The sequence below is a fragment of the Pogona vitticeps genome, chromosome 4, assembly GCF_051106095.1.
Source record: "Pogona vitticeps strain Pit_001003342236 chromosome 4, PviZW2.1, whole genome shotgun sequence".
Taxonomy (NCBI): domain Eukaryota; kingdom Metazoa; phylum Chordata; class Lepidosauria; order Squamata; family Agamidae; genus Pogona; species Pogona vitticeps.
This window is the reverse complement of record NC_135786.1, coordinates 133,086,742-133,108,916: the sequence shown is the minus strand read 5'-3', so window position 1 is coordinate 133,108,916 and position 22,175 is coordinate 133,086,742. Positions and strand designations below refer to the sequence as shown.

General features: G+C 40.3%; 1 protein-coding gene across 1 annotated transcript in view; it reads right to left on the bottom strand.

Annotated features, from left to right (window-relative positions):
* The window catches only part of SEC23B (SEC23 homolog B, COPII component), a 28,339-nt gene extending 11,117 nt beyond the window's left edge, over window positions 1-17,222 (bottom strand). The window contains exons 1-14 of the mRNA XM_078392554.1: window positions 16,968-17,222; window positions 11,077-11,312; window positions 8,972-9,029; window positions 7,886-7,972; window positions 7,498-7,734; window positions 7,321-7,403; window positions 6,341-6,485; window positions 5,625-5,783; window positions 4,626-4,741; window positions 3,587-3,710; window positions 3,071-3,151; window positions 2,316-2,405; window positions 1,081-1,187; window positions 754-907 (exon numbers count right to left, since the gene is read on the bottom strand). Coding sequence (XP_078248680.1) covers window positions 754-907; window positions 1,081-1,187; window positions 2,316-2,405; window positions 3,071-3,151; window positions 3,587-3,710; window positions 4,626-4,741; window positions 5,625-5,783; window positions 6,341-6,485; window positions 7,321-7,403; window positions 7,498-7,734; window positions 7,886-7,972; window positions 8,972-9,029; window positions 11,077-11,297 — 1,662 coding nt within the window. The 5' untranslated portion in view covers window positions 11,298-11,312; window positions 16,968-17,222. The remainder of the gene's footprint in view (window positions 1-753; window positions 908-1,080; window positions 1,188-2,315; window positions 2,406-3,070; window positions 3,152-3,586; window positions 3,711-4,625; window positions 4,742-5,624; window positions 5,784-6,340; window positions 6,486-7,320; window positions 7,404-7,497; window positions 7,735-7,885; window positions 7,973-8,971; window positions 9,030-11,076; window positions 11,313-16,967) is intronic.
* Window positions 17,223-22,175: the final 4,953 nt, after the last annotated feature.

Genomic DNA, 22,175 nt, shown 5'->3' with positions numbered 1-22,175 from the left:
ATGTGATGTGCTCTATATATTCTATATATCCTGACTACTGGTTTATGAAGCCCATTGCTTTGTGCAAGCTAGGCTCCTTATTCTGTCCTGTTTCTATTCTCAAAAAAATACCCAATTGCTCTTCCAATCTTGCTTACTATTTTATTCTTTACATTTTGGATGATTTTTTAAATTATTAATTTAAAACACAAACTTCATCTTCACAGGTTTTGTTTCCATGTGCCTTTGTATGGGAGATTCCTGATGTTAACTCCAATCCTGCTTTAATTATCTACTGTTGAATACTGATTTCTGCTGTGACTTTAGGGGAGCTGTGAGCTTGGGGTTTGGATATTTGCTCCTGGGGTTTTTGGTTTTTTTGAATAGGCACAGAAAATCAAATCTCTAGTTGTAGCTGATGGACTGGGACAGGGGAGATGGCGACATATTTACTTGCCAATTTTGGTTTAAACAGAGGACAGATAGGCAGGCCTGTAGTGTGCATTTCACATCATCACCCACCTCTCAGTCTATACTTTGTTAAGCTAAATTTAGGCATTGAGTTTTATATCCGACAAGAGTCAAATGCTTCAGATTTACCCCATAGGTAGGAAATAGACTGTTCAAGCATTGTTTCAAACTATTAGGCATTAAACATTGAAGTTCAACATTTTCCAACACTAAGAAAGGGTTCAGAACTACAGGAATATATACACAGGCATTCCAATCCATCAAGTCCTAAGATTACATGGGCTTTCAGCTAATCATACTCACTAATCTGATTAGCTGCCTATCCAGCCATCGCAAGACATCAGGTCCCTCTTCTGATTCAGCTCTGTAGACACCCAGTCGGGCCATCAGGACAGCAGCTGCTTCTTGGTCAAATGCAGCTTCTATGTGTTGCAGCTGACTCTGGGCATCTGCCCAGCTAATAAAAGCAACAGTTAGTACATCCACATCTTTAAATATTAAAAACCACATAGAACTCTCTCCCAAATCCCCGCTGAAGCTCATGCACATTTTGTGAAAGAGCAACACAATTATTTACAGCATAAGCCCAAAGTCACCAGAACACAGCTACTTATCACAAGTAGTTCTCACTTTCTAGCAACTGTAGTAACACGAATACGTCTCTGTGTACTGGAATGCTGATAATGTGTAACAAACTGGACAGCTCCTCTGCCACCCTGAGGTATTGGTGCATTGTGCTGAAAACCAGATAGAGAAAAGTTTCATTGACAAAACAAACTACATTTGAAAGGTAGTTAGTGAACAGAAACAAAATAAAAGCAGCATATTACGATTGAAGTCAACAGTTAACAAACTGGATTCTTTGTACAGTGGTGCCTCGCTTAGCGATGTTAATTCGTTCCGAAAAAATCGCTGCTAAGCGATTTCATCGCTAAGCGAAACGCGGTTTCCCATTGGAATGCACTGAAAACCGGATAATCCGTTCCAATAGGAACGAATTGCCATCCTTAAGCGAAAATCGCCATAGGAAATATCGCTAAGCGAAACGACGTTCCCCAATTGAAATGCATTGAAACCTATTCAATGCATCTCAATGGGGGAAAAATACAACAACAAATTAAAAAAGAGTCAGAACAAAGTCAAATTTGGTTAACAAAGGGTTTATTAAGTGCACTTTATGATTTCAAACATTTTAAACAGTAAACATTAATTTTATAAATAACAGAAAAACATTTAAAAAACAGCAAACATGAAGCTTTTTAAACCATCGTTAAGCGAAACAGGGGACCCAAAATTTAATCACTATGCGAAGCATGGTCCCAACCATCGCTAAGCGAAAATCACCCATAGGGACCATCATTAAACGAAGTGCAAAAACGCTCCAAAAAAGTAGTCGCTAAGCGATTTCATCAATAAATGGAGCGCCCGTTAAGCGAGGCACCACTGTACTACCATGACATGCAAATTCTGATCTGCAATGCCCAAAAGTAATAAAAATAAAAGAATAACAGTACAATCTTAACATTATTTGCCTGAAGTAAAGCTCTTACTGCTGGTGTGCTTAGGGTTACAACCTGAGTGAAGTCTTAACAAGTACACCATAAGAAAAAGCGGGAAAAGTGAGGAAGGGCGGGGGGGGGGATAAAGGTCAAGGAAAAGAAGAATACAGCAATATTACTTTATTACAGTAAAGTAATATTGCAAGACCCATATTTTCTAACTATGATTCTCTGAGAAGATGTTCTACAAAACAGCACCTATAACACCTAGATGGCAGCTGCAGTTCATATCTAAAAACAACTCAAGATACATATACAGCCTTGGGACATCAGAGAAATGCTGAGAAATGGAAGAGGCCGACTCACCTGATTTACGACTTCAAAATAAATGGCAAGAGTCATGGTGGGATCAAGACTACAGACTTTCCACTGACATGTGCCACCAATTCCAAGTTCCTGTGAAAAAGTCCAAAAACATTTCAGTTTAGTCTCAAGCCTTAGCCAGTGAAATCCATTTAACTATAGCTACAGGATGTGGTTTATATAACATTGCTTTGGTCTTGCAGATTCACAGTTCGCTAATGAACTAGCCCCTAAACTAAAGCTTGGATGCCAGCAAAAACTAGATTTTACCCCTTTGTTCTCTCATCCAAGGCCCTAACGAGAGGACCTATAAATCTCAGGGAAAAACAAAGGTATCAACTGCACCCTCGTTCTTTCCTAGAACAGCAATCCACGTGGCAACAACCTTTGGGCCTGACAGTGAAATGTGGCAACAGACAGAAATAGCCAGACCTCCAGAAATGGCTGCACAGAAGCTACTCAGCAGTTACATGTGAATCTTCCTTGTTCAGGGCAAGATCTATTCTCATGGCTGCCTACTCTGATGTCCCATCACAGAGGTAGCAGCAAAAAGAAAGATCTAAGAAGACAATGATGTTAAGCATCTCTCCCCCAGGTCTCTACAATGACTGCACTTTACTATATATCTCTATCTCTATCTATATATACATCCCCAGGAAACTGAGCAACATAATTCCACAGAACTCCTATTTTTTTTCCTGTTTATGTCAGCATTTCCCATCACCACCACTACCCAATATCTCCTACACAAAACTTACATTTTCAGAAACACATGGCCCTTTGGCATTCAGGGATACACATGGTCCAATAGCTCCAGCAATCTTCAGCTCTCTGGAAGTCTAAAGTCAAAAGAATTTCAGAATAAATCAAAATCAGTAGCTATTGTTTACTGAATCCCACTGTATTCCTATAGCAGCTACAGTGATAACAGCCTGACAAATCCTTCCAAGATTCCTCATTATATGATTGAGATTTCAAAAAAAAAAAAAAAAAAAAAAAAAAAAAAAAAAAAAGCAGAAACTATGAAATGTTCAGCTACTGTCACTTCGTGGTTAGCTTCTTCTTAAAATTGAGCTTTCCTATTAAGAAGGGCTGTTACTAGGTATCAGGTAGAAAGGATGAACTCCATCCCATTGAGAGGAGGAAAGTAAAGGGTCTTAAAAGAATATGAAACTCTTATAAACTGGCAACTACAAACACTGGTATATGTTACACTTTCTTTCCAATTAAGAAAGTAGCATCTGCCCCTCCGTTTCAGTGCTTGTCACACTGACCTTCACTTCTAAAGTGGCACCAAAAGCCATTCGGAATTCCCCGCTGTGATCTTTGCTGAACACTCTCTGAAAAGTCTGCTTGAAAAGAGAAGTGTTGAAGGAGTCCCCCATCACCATGTGACCCCTGAAAAAATAAAGTGGCACAGCAAAATATTGAGACAGAGTTACAGAATGTAGAAACACTACCTTTCCCCCCTTTACTCTGAATTCTAGGGGAGTCTAGTCTAAAAATGTTTCCATTGACAGCTAAGGCAACTAACTAATGTGAAGGGAAGAACACCAAGTGAGCTTATAATTAACTCAGTATATGAAATGCTTGAATTTCTCACTCATATCAAGGACTGCCCTGCAATGTGGGTTAACAATAAGTGATTTAAAAAGCAATTGTTATTGAACAGTACATAGAAAAATAGTCTATATAGTGCCCTTCCCCTCACCGTTGTAGACCAGAGACAAATAGGCAGGTCATGGAAGCTTTCTATTATAAGAAATGATGCCCTCATGGTTAGCAGGAAATTGAAAATTCTCAGCCTGTTTTTTCTCTTCTGTAACTTCTATAATGATCTTTGTAATGAGCCATTTAATCCATTGATTATCTTACATCCAGAACATTTATATCAGAAGACCACCTGATCATTGTCTCTTTTATTTCCTCTGACACAAAGGAGTCTTATTACAGAGAATACAGACAAATTTTTCAAAGAGGAACTCAACTTGATCTAATTATAATTACATTGACTTTATTCTACTGAGATTTGTTTTGCACTGCATTTTAACATTTTATGACATACTCAATTTCTTTGATTAAAATCCAATTGCTAGTTCCAACTAAAGCAGACCAACTGAATCAATGGAAATTATGTAAGTCTTGATTTACCGGCTGATTAAATTGGGGAGGGAGGTTTAACTGTGATATCTGTTAACTAGATCAATAAATTTCAATACACTTCAGCTTATGAGTTTCACACTGATCAAGAAACCTATTTCTTCTAAACCATGAAAACCAAAGAGGGAAGTCTGATGAGGACCAACAACCTACCCAGTTAGATTTGCGCAACATTTCATCTCCAGCAGACCGGTCTGATCAAGAGCACAGGCATAAATATCAATACAGTGTCCATTGGCAGCTGTACGATTAGCCAAGGTCTCATAATGCTGTGCGAAAATAAGCAAAACAATTGGAAGACATTTTGAAGATTATTACAGTTCAAAAACATGGTATCAAGGAATGATACAGCAATCTTGCTGAAAGCTAAGGAACTCTTAAGCACAGCATGTGCCAGGAGACAATCTGGGAACTAGACAGGTTTAGCAAAGCATTTGTGGCACTCTGCAACATCTGTGAATATTTCAGCTCCACAGAGGGAAAAAGGTTTCAAATGCTTATTTGAAGCAGCCTATCAGACACTGCAGATCTCACACTTTGGATACCTCAACAACACAGACATGCAGGACAAACTGAAGGGGAAATGAATGCTGAGGACATGCAACTTCTGCTATCAGATACTACCAGAAGTATAAAGTTCCTTGGAGCTCAATAGGTAGGCAACACCCAGAAGAGATTAGGAATACTGGTATCAGCTACCTAATAAGGAATACATCTGGAGGTTGGCTATCCCAATATTACCTGTTTATTAAAGCAACTGTATACCCCATAGCACCAGGGTTTGTGATACTCTGAGGCAGGAATAAAATCTATGGAGACTAAGCAAAAAAACTGTGGTGGGATGAAAAAGAGCAATGAAATCTGCAATACACAGCAACGGGTACAATAAACCTATGCAAAGTTTTCAGTGATTATATACACTAGCTGTCTTCAGTCACTTCATCAAAAGAAAGATAGTCACTGCATCAAAATAAAATTTTAAAATTTTATTTAGAGAGAAAGATGTATTGACCTAAACTGCTTGACTCCAGAAAAATGCTATGTTGTAACTGCTTTCGAAGACCTGTGTACTTTGGAGGGAAACCAATAATCAGCAGAATTTGAAAAAGACATTATTTATCTTATACTGAAAAGTTTAAAGTGGAGACCTACCTTCATAGCTTTCTTCATGAACCGTGCATTGTCCTTCTCTATATCATGCCAAGAACGGATTGGAGTTTTTAGTTCATCTCCTACCACCATGCCTGGCCCTTGAGTTGGTGGACCTCCTGTGAACAACATTATTCTGGCCCCAGTGTTTGGAAATGTTCCCTTGGAGGTGGGAAGAATCCACATATAACAATCAAATCAATTCCTGTGAAATATTGCAGGGGCAAATGCATATCTGGTTGACTACACACATCCCACCAGGAACATTAATTACTTAGTTAAGGAAAAAATGGGAGGCCCATTCTGGCCTGCTGCAAAACGTCATGCATGAAGCATGTCTTGAACACCAGAAAAGAACTGCTCACACTGTATTATCACCCAACTAGTCTTAACGTAAAATGAGGGAGAAGGCATGACATACACAAATACTGCAATTCCAAACTGTCTTTTAAAAAAGATAATACTAGTAGATATTTAATTTTCATTCGCTAACACTAGTACCGAGATATTGTATCTCATTTCCAAAACAATGGTAAGTGATACTGCATGTCTTTTATTGTTATTATTGTTGTTATTCATCATCACCATCATAAAGTCCTGCATATCCAGCAATATAGGTTTCTTAAGATACAAGATTAACTAAAACATATGCCTTTTTGACAGTAAATGCACTGGGTTAACTTAAGTCACCATAAAACTGTTACTGAAAGCAATTTTACCTCCAATAACCCAACAGCAATTGACAAAGCTACTCCAGTGGATCGCAAGGGTCTCTTTCCTTGAGTGACAGGCCATGGGTCTCTTTGGAGTTCCCCCAGGAGATCAGTCAGATTCATGTCAATTTTGTGAACAGGCTGTAGAAACCTACAGGAGTTAAAAATAAATGTAAGCAATACTTCATGCCTTAGAGAATGAATTTGATATGTAAACATCTCAGATTGCTTATTTTGTTCATTAAATATAAGGAGGAGCAAGGCAACTCAAGTTGGGCAAACTCAAATTATATTTAATCACACTGATACAGACAGGACTTATAAGATCACTTTGGCACACCTATTCATTTAATTTTCTTACTTTATTCCTATCTTACCTTTCTCCCAAGAAGGGACCCAAGGCAGCTAATACCTACATAAAGCTTACATGACATATCTGTTAATCACTGAAAAACAGCTGGGGATCTATTTCTTATGTATGTACCAAGAGAACACAAAACAAAATAAAATGCCACCCCTGGAGGAAATTGGGAGTTCATGGTTTAAACCCAACTGCTGTTTTCAGCCAGAGTAAAAGTACTGAATCAACTGCTGAGTACTGCATCAATACAGATCAGATCATAATTTGAAATTAATTCACGTGTTCTAATTGCTTAATTGTTTATTCCATTTTAATCTGATTTCAGATTTTAATCTTCTCTGGGATTTATGGAGAAGTCAACTCTCCAAATCCCCATTGATTCAATTACCTCATCTACTATGATTTACTACGCTAAGCAACAGGATAACATCCGTAGGGGAAGTTGTCTAGATTAGCAGCCCAAAAATACATTTTAAAAAACAGCTTCAAAAGGGCAAAAATGGAAACATTCAATTTATAACAAAGTGTCTCCTCTGGAAAATCCGTTACAGATTGTTTTAGATGTTTCATGCAACCCAGCTAATTCCATAATTTTAAACTCAGCTTGCTTTGCAGAGCTATGCACCTGCTTGAAATGGAAGGCTGTTCTTGAGGCTGGTGAGGTCTTCCTTGTTGAGGTGCAGCAGGCCTTGTAAGGCCCAACATATCCTAACAATCAAGAAACATAAAAAAAATTAGAGATGCCTACCTTGAAATAATTTTGAAAGGCAAGTAAACATTTCATCAAAGGCACATATGTTACCTGTATTTGTTTTGCGGTTAGATCCTTAGTGCCCCTGAAAACGTAACTTTTGGAAATTCCTTCACAACTCAGTTCATGAACCTGGACCATTCGGCCAAAGGTAATCAATCCTACAAGAGCATCAGGAGGCAGCAAACTCAGAGACATCTGCAGAGACTCCTTCAAGGCCTGCAAGTCTTCTTCCTCCAAACATGTGTCCACCACATAAAGGAAAATCAGGGGTGTCTGAGGACCACGCTTGTGTGAAAGACAGGGGAAAAAAAGTTTACCATAGAAAATAGTACAAAATAAACTTCCCCATATACTTTACGAATATTGTCACAGATATATATAAAACAAAGTACTGTATAGTAAAGCAAAGTTTCAAATATGACATACAAAGGATTACCTGGACAATATATTCAATCGTGGAAAACTGTGGCATAAGCTCTGCTGGTTGATTCACTTCAGATATGCCTGCATATGCTGGTGGAAACTAAGTAAGCACCCAAGAATTAAAACACGTTTTGAAAGATACCAACATTTCTTTCTTATGCAACATAGACAAACATTTTTATTTCAATAAAAGAACTGCATGTTAATTTCACTTTTCGCTAAATATGATACCCTACCATTTTGAGGGTATAATTTATGACTAAACACAAAGTCAGGTTACAGGTTCTGCAAACCAGTTCAAGTATTATGTCACATATTATGCACAGATTCAATTCAGTTATCATATTGAACTATAGCCAGGAAAAATGAAGTATAGTTTGGCAGTATACTTCTTTGCCAAGCAGTAGTTTGCAGCTGATCAACAAATCAGAAACAGACACCATGATTTGAAACTTATTTACAAATCACGGCTTGAGCAAACTCTGGTTTGGCACAATGTATGACCTAACAAACCACAGGTACAGTTGGCACTCTTTCAAAAAAGAACAATGCTTGCAGTTTTTATAGTGTTTGTTTTAATATTGTATGCTGCCTTGGACCCTCTTGGGGATCCAGGATATAAATATTTTAAATGTAATAAATGAAATTAATAATTTATCTATAGAACAAAGTTCTAAGTAGACCTAATATGAAAGTAAACAAGCAACCAATAATCATGGTTTGCCTACTGCATATTTTACAATTCAAGCCACAGTTGGGGTTCCAAATTATGACTAACAAAGCAAGATGTCTCAGTTAAGCCAAAGCTGCCTGACCAGTAAGTTTAACACACGATAGGCTTCCTCATAATGAGAACTAAAAGCATGATGGCACAAAAAGCACAAATACAGATGGCACTTAAAAATGGTTACATTAGTAATCTTTCACTTCTGTTTTGGCAATTTCCCTAATCAAATTCAACTGGGAACAGTTGCATGTTAGTGTATTCACATTACTATATAACATGGGCACACAAGGCATGGCTAGTAGAATCACTTCAACACAAGGGGCTTTTAAAGAATAATTACTGAAAACACAACATAGTTGTCTTTGCACTGACCTGGTTTCGCTGAAAGCAGAAGTTGCAGGCCCAAAGCTTGGCTCGATAATCAACTTGGCTGTAAGAAAGGAATATATGATGGCTGCTAAAATCAAATTTTGAAACATCAGCATCTTCATTTGAACCATACAGAAGCACCAACACTCCATTTTTCTTCCAAAGAATTGGTAATGAAGATATGAGAGATGTCCTCCAAGTAAATGAATGCCATTAAGAAAGTTACTTCTATGAGTAATATTTCATAAAAGCCAACTTCAATTCCCCCACTTAATGTCTCTAACAGCATTAGGCACAAATATTTTTGATTACGCAAAGGTACATCCAGAAAAGTTATTTTTATCAGGCCATGGGCAAATATTGCACTTCTACCTTACTTCAGGTCAGTTAATCTTTCCAGACAACTACAGAAACTACTAGATGAGTTTCCTTATATTAATTTTTAATCCATTTATATAATAATACAGCAACATTTTTAATATGTAAGGAAATCAAAGTAGTTTACAACATTCTTAATATAAAATATACGAAATAAATATTTTAAAAGTGATTAAGTGTGCAAGAACTAAAAGTTATTAAAGCATTATATACATAAAAAACTACGATTACCACCCACCATAGCATAACATATTTAGATGCCAAATGTCTGCTTTAAAAGGAATATTTTTGCCTGCTGGCATAAGAGCATTCCATAGTGTGGGAGCAGCCACTGAAGAAACCTCACCAGATGATCCTGTGAAGGTGGATGGGACCATGATAAGGACCTCCCTTGATGATCAGAATACTTGTGGGGGGTTCACACAAAGAGATACAATCTTTCAGACTGCCTGGACGCAAGCCATATAGGTTTATAAGTCACAACCAGACTGAATTGGGCCTGAAAGTGAACCAGGAGTCAGTGAAGTTATTGTAACAGGAGAGTTACACACTCCACGTATCCAGCTCCAGTTAGGAGCCTGACGATACCATGCTGTACCAGATAAAAAATGGCCAGTAAAAACATAAATAAACTCATCTAATTTCTTCAAGGATCCAATCAAAGGGTAAGGGCAAAGAGTATTATTACCCAGAGGGAAGGTAAGTTGTTTCTTATCACAATAAACTATGGCTGTACATGATGGCTGACCTGAGGCTTTGGATCCAGTTCGTTCTCTCTCTCACACACACACACACACACACACCTGATTCAGTTTAGATCCTAGGTTCTTAACCTATGGTCCACACATCCCTCACAGTGGGTCTGTAAAGACTTGAAGAAACATTATGATCTTTTGCAATTAAAATAGAAAGAGAGAGAGAGAGAGAAGGAAAGGAAACATAGATCAAAAACTTAATTTCCCTTGCTTTATTTGTTAAGCTTTTCTAACCTACTGCCTCCATTAAAAAGAAACGAAAGTAAAAATCAGGGAAATAACTATTTGATAACAAATGACTGTTTGATATTTCTGCACACGGTGAGAACATGCAAGTGAACAACACTTAGTGGCTTAGAGACAGCGCATGACATTTCTTGCTCCTGTGCAGATAGTCAGAAGCCGTGGGAAGATACAATCTGAGTCAATAAGTGCCAATGTGATAATTTTATTATTATTATTTTACATGTATATGGAATCATTCAAATGAAAATATTATAACAGGAGTGTGTACATTAACAAATTAACTAATTTCTCCTTTCTCTGAAAATCTGAAGACCCTTCATGGGAAACTTCAAATAAATATTTGATGCACTTTAGCGTTTTGTATTTAAAGAGGGTCCATAGTAAAGAAAAAGTTAAAAATCACTGGTTTAGATTTTAACTGTACGGCCACCATGGTTGTATTTAAATTATTTAAATATTAATCAAGTTATTATTGAACTCTGCATTTATACTGTTTATTCATTAAACAAAATTATTTTTTAAAATCACCCCCTTCCAATTTAGGTACACTCAGATATGAAACATTCTGTTACCCAAATACTCTAGTTGCAAACCCCAAATTAGGGCTATCTTTACTAGATGAAAATACTGTATCTTGGGTCACAAATTACTCTCCATCAAATCAAAGGATACCCACACACCACAGCTACTTTATTTATATGAAACAAAAAACATTAAACAAATTCTTACCAAAGTGGATTGAGGACAGTTTTGCAAGTTGGTCTACTACATAACACTGGCTCATACTGGACAGGTGGAAGATCCAGTCGTTCTTTCAAGGGAGTCAGAAGGCAGGCCAATGGGACAACCATTCTTGTGGCCTCCAACCTGCTGGATGGCCATATGTTCCAGCTGAAACGTACTCCATCACGCTCTTCATTTTGCTGGATAAATTCCAAGTAAGTTGCCATAGGATCCTAATGTTTCTGTCAAGACAATCAATATGAATATTTGGAGCAGTGATCCAGAACAGCACTGCAGAATTTCCTTCAACCCACTGCATTAGAAACCACCAGATAAATAACATATATTCAAAAAACATACAGAGACTTTAATTGAATTGTCAAGATTTTCAGACAAAAAAGTGCTGCAGTTGTTTCCTGTTCAAGACTGCACATTAGTTAAAAAGGGGGGGGGGGGCAAAACTAGCAGACAGAAAGTGTGCTTTCTTTTCACTGGTGCATGATAATACGACTGTAATATCAACTAAATTTAGCTGTAATTAATTACACTGAAATCAGTGGAGCTTATTTTTGAGTAAGCATGACCAGAATAGAGTACAAAATGGGTTTTGTTAGCTGTTTTTGAATACACATATCTGAACAGGAAATAATGAATCTCTTTGAGACTAGGGAGGATATGGCACAGCAAGATTCCATTCAATATACTAAGAACTGCCTAAATGGTGCATACCAGAAATCAATTTGTTTCAAGTAACATGCAGGCCTGTCCTCTAAGAAAGCTTATAAGGAGAACCTGGCAGCAAATAGCTTTCCCAAGTTCTCAATCTACAGAAGCTGAGACAGAGCAAGTTCCTGAACAGAGAAGTTCTGTTTAACAGGCCCTCCTAACAGTCCTGAAAGCATGTTTCCATCATGCATTTCTACAACCATGCCCAGAACTTATGCAGGCATAACTAGACAATAGGATTCTGACAAGCTCTTCGTTTATAGAAAATAAGTGGGGCAGGGACAAAACCCACTTGTTTTTTTTTTTTTACTTCGTTGTGCTGCGGATTAGTCCTTACTTTTGCCCCCCCCCCCGCCCCACTCTCTGTAAGGCTGAAAGGCGGTTTAGAACAGATTGTAATAAATAAAAGGGCTAACATGTTTCTCCCTGGCACGTTAGGTTTTTAATGCTTCCAGGGAGCGATTGGGGGGGGGGGGAAGAAGTCCTCCCTCTGCGTGAGGCCTGAGCTGCGGTCAGAAAGGACAGGCACCGGCTGGCCACGTCCGTGAGAAAGAGGCCCAAGTGCCGGCACGGCTTCGCTTCGGCAGCAGCCCCACCGCCGCCACCCCCTTGCTCCCACAACCGCAGCACATCGGGATCACCAAGCCCTCTTTCCCCCCCCCCCCTCGCCAACGCCGCACAATTCCTGGAGGAGCCGGATCCACACCCCCACCCGAAAGCGTCTGTTAACTCCCACTTCGCCCCCTCTACGATCTCTCACCCCCCCCCCCCTTTCAGCGTTACCCAGGGCCGGACTGGGACCAAAAATCGGCCCTGGCATTTAGAGCACACAGGCCCACCGGCTGTGGGGACACAGGCCCACCTGTTGTGGGCTCCACGATATTGTGGCGAGCTGAAAGGGCGTTGCTGGTATAGTGGTATTGGTACATGCTTACGAGTTCTCCCTATCCCAATCATTGCCCTGGTTGTATAAATAACAAGGAGCATCAGGAAATCTAAACCTATAAAATCATCCCATTATGTCATACTCTATTTGTAACAAGGTGTTTAAAAAAAGCTTTTTTGCTCTTAATAACTACATGACAGGAAGAAATTCAACAAGTAAATGTTTCCCTGTCTTGAAATGCAGTAATAGGGGGCTTTGAGGAAGGGGGGCTTCAGATTGCTTTATTTATAACTGCCAAGCATCTATTAAAATGCCTTTGTTTAAGATAAGCTAACCACCCTTGATTTCTGATTTCATTGTTTTCAACCACTATCATGCTCTTATATTCCAACACACATTTAAAGCAACCATGCAAGGAGTCATCCCTTGCACGCTGATAAGGACAGCCTTGTTTCCAGCAACCTGAAGCTTAAAATCAAAATGTTTACAGTGATGCCCCAGTTCCTGTTTAGACATTTTAGCATGTCTTGACCTATAAATGATTGACATCCATACAGAATAGATACGCTTCTTCCCTATTTCCTAACTAGAAAGGGTAGCTGTTTTTCTGTTGTGTGTGAAGTTTGTGGTATCTTGAATTTGTCTCTTGAGCCTCTTCCTTTGCTTAACCCTGGCATGGATCAAGCTACTGAAAGTGGAGCTTAGCTGTGAATGATATTTGTTGGTAGCTTTATTGTGTAGTAGGGACGTGGTGGCACTGCGGGTTAAACTGCAGAAGCCTCTGTGCTGCAAAGTTAGAAGACCAGCAGTCGTAAGATCGAATCCACGTGATGAAGTGAGCTCCCATCACTTGCCCCAGCTCCTGCCAACCTAGCAGTTCGAAAGCATGTAAATACAAGTAGATAAATAGATACCACCACGGTGGGAAGGTAACGGCTTTCTGTGTCTAGTCATGCTGGCCACGTGACTATGGAAACTGTCTACAGACAAACACTGGTTCTATGGTTTGGAGACGGGGATGAGCACCGCACCCTAGAGTCAGACACGACTGGACAAATTGTCAAGGGTAACCTTTACCTTATTGTGTGGTGCTTTTTTCAGCCTGCATTATCAGTGTAATAATGTTTCTATGCCACATTGAGTTATTTAGGAAAAATAGCATATATTTGAGCCATAATCCTATTGTAGAATACTGTAGTGATTTCCACAAATTTTTGGCTCTCTGTTGTTTGTCCAGGGATGCAACTAAGTGAATGGTCTGGATATGTGCTGATGGAGTAACCACACACACCAAGTATGCACATTGCACATGGCTACATAGGATGGGAGAACATAAATTAAGACAGGCTAGAGCTTAGTAGCAGCATACGTGCTGGTCCCAGGTTCAAAGCTTCCCAGTCTGGGAAACTTTCTGATCTGTAATCCTAAAGGCAATGTAGACTGGGGGTGGTGGGGGGTGGTGGAGCATCATTGGCCCTCCAGATATTTTGGAAGTCATATTACAAAGGCCTCAGCCAGCATGACCAATGATGAGGGATTGTGGGAGTTATCATCCAAAGCAACTGGAGAGACATTAAGGTTGCTGACTTCTGGTATAGACAATCAATGCTAGATGGTCCAGTGGTTATTGTTTTCTCTATATCTGAATTAAGAACTAAGTAGATACCCTGACTTTTCTATGTTCGGAAATGAATTTTTATTCTGTGGGGCTTGCTTCATGATAATAAAAGATGTGTTACCTTGGGCTTGCAAGACATGTTAAGAAGAAGAATGAAGAATGCCTGAGAGGAGAGAGGTTCAGACCTCCATTGCCATTCCAGTCTATCCCGGATATGTGTGAAGGTACCTTCCTAGCTGTACCTTTGGGAGTGGCTGCTCGTGGTCTGAACTGGAGGAAGGGCAGAAACTCCTCATCCCAGACTGGCATGATGTGTCTGTCCCTCATGCTCACATTGCAGCCCACCTGTGACTTTTGGGAAGAAGCAGGACTTTGAAACGCAACCCATTTTCAGCAAGTACTGTATCTCACAAAACAGGAGGAAGGAACAGATCTGGGGTGCCTTGGAAAGATAGCTACTCCATATCCAAATAACTCGGCCGGCTTTGGGTTCTAATTTACTTGGACCTGAGTGGAAGTGGGGTTGCCAATTAGCTGCTCTGCCTCAGACATCAAATGTCTTGGGCTGACCCTGAGATCAGCCATTGATCCTGATTTTTAATGTCAGATCAATCCTGGAATCTATGATGGCTGTATCTAAAGCCGCCTCATCCTACTGACAGAACACCAAGGTTGACCATATTTTTTTCTCTGTCTTAACAACTGGATTCCTTCCCCTCTGCCCAAGCTTCTGTGATGAGACATGTCAGAACAGACAAGAAACCTTTCAGAATAATGTTGATTACTTTACATTATACTCTTAAGCATACCTGATTAAGGGGGAGGGGGGAATCAAACCTGAGCCAACAGGGTGTTTGTGAAATAACTATGTGCAGACAGTGGAGAGCCTGCAAATTGGTACCTTTCTCACTCACCCATGTGGAATCTAAAACTGTTTTGCTTTCCTGGCAGTCTGGTTTCATGGGCTGTGGGCATCAACTCTGACCCAATTTTTAAGATACTGTATTTGCCTTAACTAAATTTTATACCATCTTTGTGTGATGAAGAGTTCTGGAGAGCTCAAAATCTCATCTGACCAGCAAGCCAAAAAAAAAAAAAAAAAAAGTGCCCAGTCCAGAGACAATATTCTATGAATAGATCACACATATGTATGCTGTACTTTTTGTATTATACTCTGGCCTGCAGTTTTAGTGATACTGAAGGAAAAATGTCCAAGTGAACAAAATACAGCTTGCATTCTCGAAGGCTTTCATGGCCAGGATCCAATGGTTGCTGTGGGTTTTTCAGGGTTGCTTGTCCATGTTCTGGAGGTTTTTCTTCCTAATGTTTTGCCAGCCTCTGTGGCCGGCATCTTCAGAGGACAGGAGTCACAGACAGCCACTTCTGTCCTCTGAGGATGCCGGCCACAGAGTCTGGTGAAACGTTAGGAAGAAAAACCTCCAGAACACAGCCAAACAGCCTGAAAAAAAACACAACCAAAATAGAGCTTACTTCTGAGTAACCAGGCATAGCCTGTGGACCAAGATGCTCCTCTCAAAACCTTATGAGGGGAAGGGAGGTCATGCCAGTCACTGCTCTGTCATAAATGTACTCCTGGAGGAAATCTTTGCAGATACCCCGTGGGTCCTACCTAGATCAAATCAAGCTTGATCTATCTCTGGAGGCAAAAAAGAAGAAAACGGAGACTGTCCTACTTTAGGCACATCATGAGAAGGTGGGATTCTGTGGAAAAGAAAATCGTCCTGGGAAAGGCGGAAGGCAGCAAGAAAAGAGGAAAAGCAAATATGAAATGGACTGACTCCCGACAGGCTTAAGTTTACAAGAGCTCAGCAGGGCAGATGAAGGCGGGGCATTTTCGAGGTTGCTCCTTCATAGCCGATACAGTATTCCTCATTTCAGGCGGTCTGCGCGCAGCTATTCTCCCGCCACCCCTCAGCAAGCCCCGCACCTCCAAGGTGAACAGGGGCGGCAGGTTGAAAGCGAGGCGGCGTCGGCGTCTATACACACACACACACACACACACACACACACACACACACACACACACACACACACACACACACACACACACACACACACACACACACACACACACACACAGCTCCCCACCCCCCCACCCCATCTGTGCAGCTTGCGTGCCCGTGCGCGCCACCCGGCTCCGCCAAGAGGGCCGCGCAGGGAACCAGGAGACGCCGCGGGTTGCTCGGCTGCCTGCCGCCGCCGCTGCTTTTTTCCCGCCTCCCTCCATTGGCTGCAAAAGGGAGCCAAGGCGGCACCCGCCCGGCTTTTGTAAAGCTGCAGCAGCGAGAGGAGAGCGGAGAGGAGCGGAGCAGAAGGGGAGGCAGGGGCCGTTGCCACCGCCGCGGGGCTTGCCTTCTCTGCTGACGGTAGCGAGGGCGGCGGGCGGCCAGGGCAGAGCAGAGCGGGCGGCGCAAGCCCGCCGGGGCTCCGCTGCCCCATGTCTCCGAAGGGGCTCCCGTGAAGTCAGTCGTCCTGTTCCCGCCAAGGAAGAGAAGGAGGACGACGAGGAGAAGGAGGGATGGGGCCAGTTGGCGGCGGCGGCGGCGGCGGGGGGGGGGGAATGGCTGGCAGGAACCGGCCTTCTGACCATCGGCCTTTCTGGCATTTGCCAGAATTTCCAGATGGGCAGTCCGGCCCTGGCGTTACCTCAAAAGCTTCCCTTCTCTTCCCAGGTTTCAGGCCGGTTTCAGCGCTCAGCCACGCCCGCGCCAGTAACGACAGCTCAGCAACCGGCAGCCCGCCCTCAGTTAAAATGGCGAGAGCGGCGACGCCGACGCCAACCATAGACTACTACCCATGACATGGGAGAGCCCCCACCACTATTTTCGGGTTGATTTAGTCCCGTTTGGGCTCTGGAGCACATAAGGAGAAAAACTACCTACGGGAACAAAAAAACAAGTTAAACAGGAACGAAGGAATTATGCATTAAATAAGTTGATAGTTTCTTCATTTTTTTCTTGTGTCTATGTTTTAGGGGGAGCCCCAGTCATTGGTTACGGCAGACACACCCGTCAATCTCATGGGGTGGTGGCGAAATGCGTCCTGCCTAGGTTTCTTCATCCCCAACCAATGAAAGAAGAACCCGTTTCCAAAATGGCGAAGGGATTTAGGGAGAATATGTGTATCCCCCTCGGGTTGAGCAATAGACTGGAAAAAATAGAGTGGCAATTCCTATAGTTGGAAGTTTGCTTCCTGGGGATATTTGACGCAGTTTTTTTCCCCTCGCTAACGAAAGCTAGCGAGGAAGAGTAACATACAAAGCTAGAATACTAACTATAATGTACCAATACAGGGGTGAAAGCAAAGGAAACAGTAGACTCTGAGAAGCATGTCAAAGAAAGCTCAAAATCATAAAACAAGAAAAGAAGATTTTAAACAATAATACACACCTGTTGTGAGAGAACTGAAGTGTTTTGTTTTGGAAATAACAAAGCCAAAAGAAATGATGACTGGAATTCTACTGAAATTCTACTACAGTATTGGCATATGTCTAGCTGCATAAATTATAGCAGCACATTGCTACTAATTAATGAGTTGCTGCTCACACTGTTGTTGTCATTTAGTCGTGTCCGGCTATTTGTGACCCCATGGACCAGAGCACGCCAGGACCTCCTGTCTTCCACTGCCTCCCACAGTTGGGTCAAATTCATGTTGGTAGCTTCCATGAATCTGTCCAACCATCTCATCCTCTGTCATCCCCTTCTCCTCTTGCCTTCACACTTTCCCAACATCAGTGCCTTTTCCAGGGAGTCTTCTCATGAGATGGCCGAAGTACTGGAGCCTCAGCTTCAGGATCTGTCCTTCTAGTGAGCACTCAGGGTTGATTTCCTTCAGAATGGATAGGTTTGTTCTCTTTGCAGTCCAGGGGACTCTCAAGCATCTCCTCCAGCACCACAATTCAAAAGAATCAATTCTTCAGTGGTCAGCTTTCTTTATGGTCCAGCTCTCACTTCCGTACATACCTGGTCACAAGTCAATCATACACCTGGTGCATAACCAGGAATATGAGAGCAACTTGTCATTTATTGGCACAGTTTTGGCAAAGACATTTGTATCAATAGGTAACACCCAGTAGGATTCTGGACAGTATGCCTAGAACAGTGAGGTGGGATACAGAACAAGCAATTAGGACTACAATCCAAAAGACTAAATTCTTTGACTCAGGTTTCAGCGAAAGCCTATCGACCTAACCACCATCCAAACCCATTTACCAACTACAGATGCTGAAGAAGAGGAGGCTGGAAGGTTTTAAACAAATATCATGCATGAGACTGATGACGGAACAACAGTGAATGTGCAGAGTCATGCTTGACTGGAACACAACATCACAGGTGACTGAATATCAAGGTAGAAAATAAAGCAGAATAAAATAATCAGATTATTCAGCCTAGGTGTTATAAATCATACAGGAGAATAACTCATAGAATTATGTGAAGCCAACAATTTGTTTATAATAAATATATGCTTCAGGCAACTGAGCAGACAATTGTAAATGTGGACATCATCAAACAGCTACTATAAAAATCACTTGCACTGCACAACTGTACAACTACTGGATAGCTCAGTGGTTTAGGTACCTGGCTGTGGAGCCAGAGTTTGATTCTCCACTGTGCCTCCTTGACAGGCACTGGACTCGATAAATAGAGTCCCTTCCAGCTCTGCAGTTCTAAGACATTGTTATATAATTTGGAACAGAATATAAAGAAGCACTATTGTCTCTGCCAAAACAAGACCAGAAATAGATTGTACATGCCTTGAACTGATGGCATCAAAAATTAAAGCAAAGCTGTTTAAAATTATAGAGCCTGAATCTATTGAAATTGCAAAAAGAATACTGTATGCCAACGAATATGGAAAACAAAACAATGGCTCAGAGGCTGGAAAGCTTAAATATATGTTCCCAAAGGAAGGTGATGCCAAAACTGCTGTATCTACAGGAGAACTGTGTTCCCGTGCAAGCGAGATAGTGTTCATGATTTTACAATAGAGACTTAGCACATAACAAGAGATGCAGATGTTTAATTTTTAATTCAGAAAAGAGAGTGGTACTAGAAATGAAGTTACAGTCCCTTGTATACATTATGGAATTGTCATGGGGTTGGAAGGGACTTTGGAGGTCTTCTAGTCCAAGGCAGGAGACCTCATAGCTGTCCATTTTTTTCTTGAAAACCTCCAGCAATGGGGCTACATTGGCAACAAAAGCATACTAAAGAATTTTCAGAGGAAAATTCACTTCTGCTTTATAGGTTACACCATGTTTTTGCCTGTATGGTTTATGAAAAGTTAAGGATAATTCTAAAAAGGACCACATGGAAGGATCTATGGAAAGACCCATGGATCCATGGAAAGATTCAAAAGGATCTATGGACCACAGCATTTGATTATCTACAGTAAGTAACCTATATGGTGAACAAGAAACTGGTGTGAGGAAAGAATATGGAGACACAAAATTGTTTTTAATTGGCAAAGGTGTCAGATATGGATGTTTTTATCCCTAATTTTTAGTTTATAGCAGAACATATAACATAGAAAGTGGGATTAGATTCAAATGATAATTTTAAATGCACAGATGACACCATATTACTGGCAGAAAACAGGGATTGAAAAAAATTAAGCTGAAAGAAGAGAGTGCAAAAGCAGAATTAAAGTGAATATTAAGAAGCTATGAATAATGACTGAAGAATTCTGTAACCTTCAGTGTTGACAACGAAGAAATCAAAACAGTTAAAAACTATATCTTGGTTCAGACATTGTCCAAATGGAGGCTGCAGGCAGAAGAAGACTGAGATTCAGAACAGCAACTTTGAAGGAAGTAGGCAAGATCCATTTGTGTAAGGACGTGTCACCGGAGACAAAGGTCAAGTTCATCCATACTAAGGTGTTCCCCAATTGGTTTATGTCATGGGTCTCAAATTCAATTTACCTGGGGGTTGCTGGAGGCAGAGTCTGGGTGAGGCTGGGCTGCATCAGATTTTCCACAAGAAAAGCTTTGTTAAAAAAAATTCCAGTCTTCTCAAATCTCTTAATTTTTTTAACACAAAATAAGATGAAAAAATAAATAAACAAATTAAGAATTAATCAGAAATTAAAACAATCAATCAGTACTACTACTACTGCTGCTGCTGCTGCTGCTGCTGCTGCTGCTGCTGCTGCTACTACTACTACTACTACTACTACTACTACTAATTATTATTATTATTATTATTATTATTATTATTATTATTATTATTATTATTATTATTATTATTATTATTATTATTATTATTATTATTCTCTAGTGAGCGACTATATGTGGTTTCTTCAGTCTTCTATATCTGCTGTATTCAGATTCAAATGTCTGCATTAACAGTTATTTAACCTTAATAGGGGCACAAAATATAGGATAGTATATGGAGATGGAGGAGATAAATGTTGTTAAATCTAAGAAGGTATTTTGTGGTGAAAGAGTATATGATAAAATAAACACAAATTAATGGTTATAACTGCTTTAGCAATAGAACAATATAGAATAATAGATATAAGATGGCAGAATAATATTAAACCTATAAAACTGGCAAACATAAAGATAAAAAGAAAGAGTCCAAGAAAATGGAAGATTAGTAATGATAAATATGGAAAATTGTTATAATGGGTTTTTTTTTCTTTGTATGATTTCCATCTTTATTAGAATTGTATAAACGGATGTAAGAATATGTATTCATGAATGTAAGAATACTTTTCTCTCTCTGGAATTTTACCCCTTCTTATCTTTCCCTTTAAAAAAAAAAAATCTGATCCAGTTAAGCTATTCCAGAGAAAGGTATCCAATGTTCCCATAATAATGCAGCACTTCATAGTGACAAATTTCTAGAGTTATGGCCTGCTTATTCTGTGGCAGCAAAAAAAGTAAGATAGCTCATGGCATATGATGATGATGATGATGATGATGATTGTTATTGTTATTGTTATTGTTATTGTTATTGTTATTATTATTGTTATTATTATTATTATTATTATTATTATTATTATACTCTTCCCATCCTGCTTACAACTTTTTTGAATGGTTGCTGTCTGGCAGAATATATTGAACAATTAAGACTAGGACCACACGTTTTCTGAACAGTTTTTTATCCCAGAGCTAAAATTGCACTTAATAATGAGCTTAAAGACCACGAGTAGTGAATAGTTAGTTGGACAGTGTGTAGATACAGTATTTGTATTCTTAGTGGGGGATTTTTAGTGGGTGGGGAGTGTTTGGGGAATTTTTATGTGTGTGCATGTGGGTCTGGTCTCTGGGTGCCTGTGTGAATTTCGTTGTATGGGTATACCATGTACAGTGGTGCCTCGCATAACGAGTGCACCGTTTAATGACGAATCCGCATAGCAATCTATTTTTTGGGATTGCTAATGCGATCGCATTGCGATGTTTTAATAGCCTAAACATCGCATTGCGATGATCGGTAAGCGTTTCACTTACCAATTTTCGCATTGCGATGTTTGCAGAACAGCTGATCGGCAGTTCCAAAATGGCCACCGGGTGCCCAAAATGGCCGCCGCAACCATTTTTGCGTGATTTCCTCGCTTACCGAGGTGGCGAAGATGGCAGCGCTATGTAGGATCTTCGCATAACTGTGAGTTTTCGCCCCATAGGAACGCATGAAACAAAGTTTAATGCGTTTCTACGGGGTTTCCCCCCCTGCATTGCGATGTTTCCAGATAGCGACGATTAATCCAGAACAGATTAACGTCGCTATGCGGGGCACCACTGTATATACAGTGGTGCCCCGCTTGACGATAATCCATTCCAGGAAAATCGCTGTCAAGCGAAATCGTCATCAAGTGGAAAAAAACCCATTAGAATGTATTGAAAATTGG